The sequence below is a fragment of the Pongo abelii genome, chromosome 16 (genome assembly GCF_028885655.2).
Source record: "Pongo abelii isolate AG06213 chromosome 16, NHGRI_mPonAbe1-v2.0_pri, whole genome shotgun sequence".
NCBI classification, from domain to species: Eukaryota; Metazoa; Chordata; class Mammalia; order Primates; family Hominidae; genus Pongo; species Pongo abelii.
In genome coordinates, this window is record NC_072001.2 from 15,614,747 (window position 1) to 15,625,057 (window position 10,311).

The 10,311-nt window shown below is 50.5% G+C and overlaps 1 protein-coding gene across 3 annotated transcripts; it reads right to left on the reverse strand.

Annotated features, from left to right (window-relative positions):
• Positions 1–1,199: 1,199 nt before the first annotated feature.
• Positions 1,200–9,917, reverse strand: LOC129050255 (golgin subfamily A member 8B-like). 3 transcript variants are annotated; one of them, XM_054532054.1, is made up of 16 exons: positions 9,587–9,917; positions 7,783–7,902; positions 6,570–6,650; positions 5,686–5,724; positions 5,373–5,420; positions 5,204–5,288; positions 5,002–5,108; positions 3,914–4,000; positions 3,699–3,806; positions 3,406–3,493; positions 2,767–3,023; positions 2,316–2,510; positions 2,132–2,232; positions 1,949–2,049; positions 1,689–1,841; positions 1,200–1,599 (listed from the first exon to the last, which is right to left on the reverse strand). In XM_054532054.1, the coding sequence occupies exons 1-16, from the start codon at positions 9,632–9,634 to the stop codon at positions 1,397–1,399; spliced, it is 1,821 nt and encodes a 606-aa protein (XP_054388029.1). In that variant the 5' UTR covers positions 9,635–9,917; the 3' UTR covers positions 1,200–1,396. The 3 variants fall into 3 exon arrangements, with proteins under 3 accessions (XP_054388029.1, XP_054388030.1, XP_054388028.1); XM_054532055.1 differs by having other exon boundaries at positions 2,316–2,507; positions 9,587–9,749; XM_054532053.2 differs by having other exon boundaries at positions 2,316–2,537; positions 9,587–9,749.
• Between the last annotated feature and the right edge of the window lie 394 nt (positions 9,918–10,311).

The following is a 10,311-nucleotide window of genomic DNA, read 5'->3' on the forward strand; positions in this document are numbered from 1 at the left end:
TAGATTGCACCACAGTGTGTAAACATTTTAAGTTGCATAAACTTCTCCTTGATTTTCAAAGATAACATAACACTGTCTACTAAAATTCCTTTTTGTTTCAACTAAGTACTCTCACATTTATTAGTTTATAATAATGTTTGTTATTAAAGTGTTTTCCACTCAAGGAAAAGAAGTAAATTCCTATGTCAGAGTAACCAAGGTGGTTGAAGAATAGGTATTAGCCAGAGACGTCTAGATGGTAACATCAATCTTCAAGCCTCAAAGAAGCTCCATGAACAGAGAGGAATGCCAGGTGTCACACAGCTTTCCTTCACTCTAATTCATTCTTGACCAGAGCCTGTATGCCTGTTCCAGGGACATTTAAACTCTTAAAGGATTTCTTATGATCTTTACTAAATACATTAAGAAGAATGCCAACCAGCGCCCTTTTGTGAACTGGGACAGGAAGTCATGTGATTAAAACAGGTAACATGAACTCTGACTTTAAAATATATTATAGATACAAATGCTCTAAGCTAGGAAAGGTTTTCCACATCCACAGCCAATGATGGGAGCCTTTCATTCCTCAGAAATAAGCCCTTCTTAGGTCATTGGAAAAGAGTACAACTGCTGCAGCTCACGATGCAATATCTTCACGAGCCCAGAGCATATACAAATCCTAAGGGAACTGCCACAGTACAGTGCTCATTCTTGGCACCGGAACAAATGAAACACACTTTATCCTGCACATACCTGCCAGAGCAGGCCACTTTCCTCTTCTGTGAGATTTAAAAAGCTCCCCCAAAAGGTTATTACTCCCATCACCAATACACAGAAAATGAAGGAAAGGCTGTTTGCAGTTCTCAGCCTTTAAACAGCTCTAAATGTCAGTACTCATAGTGGCATATTACAAAGTAATAAACAGTGCACACTTGAGGGCAAAGCACATATTGAGCTCTTGAAGAGCTCACTGTGATTAAGATGAGATCAAACATAATAGCAGAACATAAGCAAATTTTATCTGAATTCTATAATGAATATGCACACTGCAATAACATTAAAAAAGCATGGGAGCCTATTTCAAACCAGCGAGAAGAGTTTTGTGCGACGACTGGGTCTTTGTGTGTTTGAACTCCCACCATGTAAGGGCAAACTCAATATGCATGCTAATGCCCTACAATTATGAAATTAAAAAAGAAAAATGCTAAAGGATGCCAGAGTGAACATCAGTGAGAGCCACAGAGACCCACTCTCCTTTAATTTTCTACAAATAAACTTAAACTATAAATTAGAAACACAAATAATCATGAGTGGCTGTAACATTCAAATGAAGTACATGAATTGTGTAGGAGATTAACCCCGTAACTTTGTTTCATTTTTAACAATGTCTTGAGCAGCTCTTTGATGATGGTGGTATTTATCTCCTTCCTCTGGGCAGCCAAGCCCAGCAAAAGCATGGCACACAGGGGTTTCTGCCCAAGCCTGGGTGCTCTTGGTGGTCCTGCATCTCACCAAGGAGCTGCACGATTGGCTGTGCAGTAGGGTTGTCCTGGGAAGAACCCTCCCTGGCTTCTCCTTGTGCAGGCTCCACGCTGTTGGTGAGGCTCACCTCACAAAGATCTTTGGAGAGAGGGAGGCGGGGATCTGAGTGGAGTGATAGCCCCCCATGCTCCTGCCTGCTCACCCCACCTGGGGGCTCTACTCCCCACCATGCATGTCGGCAGCCCCAAGCTCCTGGGGGGCTGGGGCTCCTGGACCGGGTTCAGCAGCAGGGTTCCGGGCAGCGGCCAGGAATTTGCCGTGCCCCTCGTTATAGTTGGCACAAGCCGCAACACCATCTCCTGCAGCTCCAGCAGCTTCACCTGAAGGGAGGGGTGCTCAGCTGTCAGGCCGCTGCTGGCACTCACCCTCATGCCCACCCCCACCCGCACCCCCACCCCTACCCCCACAGGGATGTTGCACACCCTACCTTCCCCTCCTCCTTGTCCTGGGCCAGCCTGATGATGTCCTCCTCCAGGTGCTGCGTCTTTGGCACTGCCCCCTGGCTCTGTTAGAAGGCGATGTACTTTCCTGCGGGAGGAAAGGGCTCAGACGCTGGGGCCCCTCCCACAGCCCTGCAGCTCCCCCTGCCGTGCCCTGGTCTCCCACTCACTGATGGCATCTCTCTCTCCAGTACTGGATGAATCGAACTTCCAGTTTCTCCACATGTTCCCTCAGGTCCGCCTTCTCCTCCAGGAGGTCCATAAGGCCGCTCTGGAGCCAAAATTATGGGGTCACATCTCAGCAGCGACCTGCCTCACCCCTGCCCTTCTTGGCCCATGCTAGGACTCACTCACCTCCAGCTTCTCCATGACTTCCCGCAGGGCCCGGAGGGTCTCCCCACTCACAGACTCGCCCCCAGCCCCCGAGGCTGGGGCTGCTGCCTCTGGCTCCTTCTGGGCTGAGGTGACCGTCTCCGTCACCTGGCCCAGCTTCTCCTGCAGCTCCTTTACTTGCTGCTCCCACTGCAGGGCGCTCTTGTCCTCGTTCTTCTGGACAGAGAGAAGCAAGTTCTGCAGCTGGAGACCCCAGAACTTGGTGTCTGCCTCCCATGGCACCGGGAAGGGTGGAGGCAGGTTAGAAAAATACTCTCCTCTCTCCCACAGCCACCAGAGCAAAGCTCTGGCTCACGGGTGCCTTTGAAGGTAATATTTCATGTGAGGGCTGCACTGCCCCATTTTGCAGGTGGGGAAACAAAGGCCTGGAGGGCTAGGGAGGAGGGCAGGCTCCCCAGGTGAGGCAACCCACCAGCTCCTTGTAGTCACTCTGTGGCTCGGCCAGCTGCTGAAGCCTCTTCTCCTGTTCCTGAAGCCTCTCCTGCTGCTCCTGAAGCCTCTCCTCCTGCTCGCGAAGCCTCTCCTTTTGCCCACGGTTCAGGAGATTGATGCGCCGATTGTTTTCCACCTGAGCCTGGAGCTCTCCTGCCACTCTCTCCAGCTCCTTCCTCAGGTCTTGCAGCTCCACCTCAGAGGGCACTGCTGGGGGATCCGGGAGCAGTGGTTCAGCTGAGAAAGGAAGCAGACCATAAGGGCCTCTGGATTCTCAAAACAAAAAAACAAAAAACAACAAAACACCCTCCTCTTGGCGCACAGCTCCTCTCAGGCCCCCCAAACTTGGCCTCACTGCTAATGATTCCTCGCACCCGGATGGTAGCCAATCTTCCAAACCACTTTCAGATAGAGAGCACTGTGGGTGGCTGACAATGGGCCCTCTTTGCTCATTAGGACACTGAGGCTCATGGAGATGACAAGACTTGTCTCCTGGCACAGACCTCTTTCCCTCTGCCTCAAAGCCCTGCCATCCACCCACCTTCCTGGGGCATTCTAAGCCACCCCCACAGCCCTCTGATGCCAGTCCTGCTGCCAGGTCATGCCAGTCACATCTTACCCGTCTGGTTTTTGAGTTTGGACAAACTCCTCTCCAGCTCTTCTACCCGATGCGTATCATGCTTCTTCGCCTCCTTCAATGTGCAAACCTGCCCAAAGCACAGGGGGAAAGGGCCCTGGAGAGAGGGGCTGGTGGCTGGACAGGCTCCCATCTCCCTCTCTGCCCCCACCTCCACAAAGCCCAGACCCAGGACCACCTCTGGCTGCACTATTCCCATTTTAAAGATGCCCAGAAAGATCCAGTGACCTATCTAAGTTGTTGGGGGGGCGGGAGGCTGAAGGGTCAGATCTCACCTCCTGCGACATTTTCCTCATCCTCTGCTGCCACTGGGCCCTCTCTCCTTTTATTTGTAGTGCATATTGATCTCTCTCCAGCTGGACTTCTTTAAGTGACTCCTTCAACTGCAAGAATGGGCACAGAAGTTAGGAAAGGCTGTCACTGGTCCTCACCTGCTCCTGGCCACTTGGGATCATCTTCCTTCCACATCCCTCCCTCTGCAAAACCTCACCTGTGTCACGTGTCGTTTCAGCAGTATCTGCTCCCTTATGGACTGCTCTAACTGCATCTTCATAAGTGCTTTACTGCGGCTCGAGAACTGGATGGTGAAGAGTGAGAAGTTTCGATCTGGGGAGCCTGGGCCATTCCACACAGTGCCCCTTAAAAGGGCTAGGGCTAAACCCAATATACAGCTTGGCCAGTAAAGACCAAGGCATTTCCAAGCCCATGGTCTGGTTTTGAAAAAAACTCAGTGAAGTTGGAAGGGACGAGGAGAGAGGTCAGATAATATTGCTATTGTTATGACTATCACTGTTGGAACCTTTATGGAGAGCTTCAGCAGGTACCTCGCTAGCAATCCCATTGAATCCTCGCAACCACCATGGGAGACAGTTACTATGATTACCTCTCTTGGGTAGATGAAAAAACATGGAGTATTTGAGGTTAAGTGCTTGCCTAAGATCACTTAGGCAGAGCTAGGATTTGAACACCCAGGTCTATCAGATTCTCTAAGCCCATTTTTCTTGCTTGGGGTGGGGGCAGAGTCAGGAAGGGAAAAATTAATCTTTTATTCACTTTTTGAAAGGATGATACATTCACATAGTCCAAAACTCAGAAGGTATAAAAGGGAAGTATCTCCTAGCCACCCCGTTGCTCTCTTCTGAGTTGTTTATGGACACTTGCAGACATGTTTTATGTATATTATCATAGTGTGTACACACACACACACACACACACACGTTTCCTCTCTCTACAGAAATGGTAACATACTAAAGGTACCCTTCTGTACCTTCACAGTATAAGTACCCAATACCCCACACCCCACCTAGGACTTGGCCAAGACCACGGCCAGGTAAGGGCAGGACAGCCACTTGGCCTCCAAGCTCTGCATCCAGTGCTCGCTCCCCACCGTGCCCCCCAACTCACCCACAGCAGCTGACTCAGCCTCAGGCTGCCTCTAACAACCATACACAAAAGCAGTGAGAAATGGCCATGCTGCCTTCTGGGCAGGACACTCCATCCTGCAGAAGGGACCTTTAGGCTCACTCCTCCATCTGCGAAGCCGGGCTCCCAGGGGACAGCGCAGGTGGTTGGACTCACCCCATCTGGCTTCTTCTGCATGGCGGCGACAGCACAGAGAGCCCGCTCTAACTCTCCTGTACGCTGTGATGAACGTTGCAGGCGGCCGGCCAGATCCCTGGACTCTTCTGTAATGACAGAGTTGAGATGGTGCTCAAAGGACTCCCCCTACAGACCTGTCAAAGTGCCAGGTTGAAGGATGACAGGGTGCCCAGATTCCCACCTTCAAAGTATCTGAGAGAACGTTTCGTGCGATACAGGTCCGTATTTAGTTTCTTGTTCTCTATGTTCAATCTCTGGATTTGAACCTTTGGGAGAAAAGCCAAGCAAGTGCTGAAATGGAAAGAAACACTCTCCGGAGGACAGGAGGAAACTTCACACCCTCCACTCACCTCTAGCTCCGTTTGGGCTTTCTGTTTCTCACTGTTTGCTTCCTTTTCCTATAAGACGAGGAAGACAGAGCTCTTACCAGGGAGAGGCAGAGATGGCACAGCAAGAGACACGCCCCCAGAATGCCACCAATGCCCCAGGACAGACCCACCCATGGGACCAGGTTATCAGGGGCCCTGTGGGGATGGGGTGGAATCTGAGGAGTGAGCCTTCTTCCCCAGGCTGGGAGTAGGCGAGACGAGACTGGGGCCTCTACATCTGAGTGTCCCCCAAACCCAGCAGTCATGTCATGAGCACACAAAGAAATCACGTTACTTCTTCCAGCTGATGTTCCACTTGTTTCTTCTGTTGTTTCTGTGGGGAGAGTCAAATTAAGGTGATGGAGGGTGGCCCCCTCAACTCTATTCCCCAGACAGGAAGCGGTAGGCAGGGGCCAGGAATGGATTTTAAAGGCAAAGTTCTCAGACCCAATGGGAACAGGAACTGTTCCTAAGCTCCCAAGGACAGAGGATTTGGGTCTTTGTTGGTTTTCAGCCACAGCCACAGAACTCAAAGTATGAATCAGGAATCTCTAGAGAAGACAGTAACATAAACCTCTAGAGATGGAGTTTGAGAAAGGCTCCCCCTGCTGCCAGCTTGTGATTTAGAAAAGTGCGTTCATTCAGTAAACATTTACTGAGCACATACGGGCCAGGTACGGTTCTTCACAGCAGATATAGGATGAAAAGGACAGACAGGAGCCCTTGGCCCTGAGGTTTCCATTCTAGGGGGCCTTTAAATCTCAGACTCTCAGAGCTAACAGAGACCTTTGATACTCACTACCTCCTCTGGAAACATGAGCCCAAAAAGGAGAGGTGGCTTGTCCAGAATCAAAGATCAAATTAGGGACTGAGTCGTGGCAGAAATACAGGGCCCCTGACAACCAGTCAGGCCAGCACTTCCCCAAGAGGCAACAATGCCAGGGCATGTATAGTAAGGACTCGAGTAGGGACGTCTGGAGAGGAGAGAGTCGGCAAAGAGGACAGCAAAAGAAGAGCCATGCTGCATGCCCTGGGGTCCCTCCAGGTGAGTCCTGGGTGCCCCAGCTCCCTATCTGCCCTTGGTGCCAGGGGCCCCCAGCCCCCTTCTTCAGGGCCCCAAGGGGAAACTGGAGCCTAGGATTGGCAGCGTGGAAACAGGGGACCCCACTGGACTCTTACCAAAGATTTGATGGTGTTATTCAGTCGACTGATTTTTATGGACCTCGAGTCCAGGACTGCTGCTTGTTCTTGGCGTGGGCTCTGAGGTGCATGCAGAGAGGAGGAGGTGGAGGAGGAGTTGGGGGAGAGGTAGAGAGAACAATCATTAGGGCTGGGGTGTGTGTGCGCTGTCTCAGCTGGCAGAGGGGCACTCAGTCCCCGCGGTGGGAGGAGGTTGGAGGGCTGGCCTGCGGGGTCACTGCACCTCCACCCAGAGCCTCCTACCTCCAGATCCTTCAGGGTAGCAGATGATGTAGGGCCCTCCCCGTGGATACCTGTTGCTGACTACAAGACATGAGAGTGCACACGGAGATGTTCTGTCCCAATCATTGTCTGAGCCCTCCGACTTTCTTTCTTCCCCATCAACTGGCAACATTTTCTTTTCTGCCTGTCTTGGACCCTTTGTCCCATAACTCCTTTATGCTAACTTCTCTCATGGTTCTTATCTCCCCACCATCCCATCCTGGGGCCCTTTCAGTGACTCCTGATGGCAAGTGACTGTTCTCATTGTCCTGGCTTCCCCTTGAGACTGGGGATGAGGAAACTCAAACAGCAAAGACCATATCCTGGGTGTCCTGGGTGTTGACAGCAGGCCATGTACTAGGGATTAACATAAAATCAACAATTATAAATCTCATTTAAACTGCACAAATACAAGTCCAACAATACCACCTCTATTATACAGATGTGAAAAGAGAGGCCCAAAGAGCTCAAGCAACTTGCCATAAATCATATCCCTAGCAGACGGAGAGGCAGGATTCAAACCCAGAATTCTTTTCTTTTTTGAAACGGAGTCTCTGTCTTCCAGGCTGGAGTGCAGTGGCGTGATCTCGGCTCACTGCAAGCTCCGCCTCCTAGGTTCACGCCATTCTCCTCCCTCAGACTCCGCAGAAGCTGGGACTACAGGCGCCCGCCACCACGCCTGGCTTATTTTTTGGTATTTTTTAGTAGAGACGGGCTTTCACCGTGTTAGTCTGGATGGTCTCGATCTCCTGACCTTGGGATCCACCTGCCTTGGTCTCCCAAAGTGTTGGGATTACAGGCGTGAGCCACCGTGCCCGGCCAAATCCAGAATCCTTAAGCACTACCCAACAGTCCATCCACAGTCTTAACAACTGCCCTCTACTGCCCCTTGGGCCCCCTGTCCCCAGGAGCCTGTCCAGGCGAGACTCACAGCCTCAGATGAGTGGCAACCACCAGAAGTGGCTGTCTCAGGGCTACTGCCATTTGCTTTCCTGTTCCTCTTCGCTGCTGCTGGAACACCAGGGCTGTTTCTCTGCCAATATTCTTTTAACTGTGGGAAAGAAGAGCAGTAATACTCATGAGAAACATCAGCCCCTACAGCCACATCCTCCTTTATAGTTTTTATAAAAGACTCTTATATACCATCTGATTTAATGACACCAACAACTCTATAAGGTGTCACAATCATTTAGGGACTGAGAGGGATTGATATCATGGCTAGAAAAAAGAAAAAAGAAAAAGAAAAAGGTGATACTGGAACTTGGAAACTCAGTCTTCTGACTCTAAGCTCTGGGGTTTTGCCAAGAATCAGCAGCTGCCAGGGACTAAACCCAGAGGCAGAGGTAGAAAAGTATACATTAAGTAGGCAGGAGCTGTATGTCATGTGGTTTAGAGTTGTACATCCTCACACGTCTGTTAGTGGGAAGAAGTGCCCCAGTACCTCCCAAACTTTTATATCAATGTGTCCTCATGGCAGAAGGCAGCCTTTTAGTGAAATCTGGGAATTTATCAGAAAGAGGACAAACCAAGCCTCATTTCAGAGAGAGGTCTGGTATACTCTTAGAAACCTATGGGACTGCCATCCCTAAGTACATTCATGTTTTTTCTCTTGATCTCAAGAGAATCAGAGGAAACTGATGCTTCAGAAAGGTGTCCCACATTTATCCTGTGGTACTCAAAGTACCCAAGGTTGAGATAATATGAGGAAGATTCAAGCTGTCAAGTTCAGTTTCCCAAGATCTATTCCACAGAAGATGAGCAAATCTCACTTCAGAGACCACTGACTGAAGGGCAGTCTGGTCCCAGAACCATGGAGAATTAGAATATGAGGTGGAGAACTCAGAAAAAAATGTTAAAATCTCTCTGGAAAGTAGAAGCCTGGGAGAAAACCAAACCAAAGCCATTCTCCCATCGCCACCCAGAGATACTGTCAACGTTTTGAGCTCACGGGGGAAGGTAGGCTTTTCCCACTGTCAATGTCTTTTAAGGGAGTCAGGCAGCCTGAAACCTCTTGCTCCTGGGTCCCATAGTCTCCATTCCCCTTCCAGCTGGAAATTTCTGCTGTGACCAGAAGAACCAGAAACGGTGTGACAACGTTTAGGGGACTGGGTCATAAGACCAAGGCCAGTCTTGCAGTAATGACAGTTAGTAGGCAGACTGTGACATCACTACATTCCACTCCTCCTAGTGCGGGGGAGGGACCACATCAGCGTGATGTCTGAGTCGCCGCTCCATGATGCGGGAGGGAAACACAGGGTTGTGACCCAGGTCCTTGGAGATGCCAGCACAAAGAGCCCAGGGAGGTCGACCTTGAGGCAGCAGGAGGGGAGGGCAGAGTCTGCAGCAGGGAGCCCCAGGAGTCACCAGCCCAAAGTCACCCAGGGACAAGCGGTGAGGGCGGGGCCTGGGGGGCCCAGGTCCTTGGAGACGTGAGCCCAAAGAGCCCAGGGAGGTCCAACTTGGGGTGGCAAGAGGTGAGGGCCCAGTAATGGAGTGGGGAGCCCCAGGAGTCACCCGTCCAAAGTCACCCTGGGGTGATTGGCGAGGGCAGGGACTGAGCTGTTTGCTGAAGGGGCAGGGCTGACTGACAAGACTTTTGTAGGGGAGCCCAGAAGGGCTGGGGTTGGGGGGCAAAGTCCAGTGTGCCTCAGGAGTAGTATGGACTCTGGCAGCGGTCTTGTCGTCAGAGGGGATCTGTGGCTGAGTTGGGGAGTCATGACCTGGTACGTCTTTACCTTTTTCTTGGCTGCAGCTAATTTGCTCTGTCGAGTTTCTTCTGCCATTGTGGGGTGGGGAGGGAGGCGGGGTTGGGGCCACGTCAGCGAAATCCCAGCGAGCACCGATCAACACCTCCAGTCACCTAGCAGGCAGCTGCGTAACTGAGCCAGAGGAGGCGTAACCAGGGCCACAGTAGAATGCGGAATAGGGGTGTGGCCTTAATGCTCCAAGCCCATTGGTCAATGAGAAAGACGAAGTGGAAAGGGGGCGTGGCCAGGCAGCAGTGTGTCCAGAGGGACCTGTGGCTCATTAGGAAAGCTGCCCATGCAACCACTGTCCCCACCCACTCTGAGAGAGGGGAGGGCCTGGCTTTTGCTTTAAAACCTTTAAGACTTTAAAAAACATATGTGTGTACACTTTATATATATGTCTGTGTCTCTCTGTGTGTATCTATGTGTTCCTCCAGAGCTGTCTTCATCAACCAGCTTCTATGCAAGGTCTATGATTTTGGCCTATACCTTTCATCTTCAAATACTGTACAAAAATTACCAGTATTACCTGAACTGAGATACAGATCCTACAAAAGTGGGAAATCCATAGCATGCTTGATGATTAATGAAGCAGACTATATTATCCAACATTCCAATAAGATAAAATAATCAAAATGATTCCTTTTTTGGAAAAATGTTTCTCTTATTCTCCTACATTATTATTAAGCTTTTTTTTTTAAAACAGGAAAGAT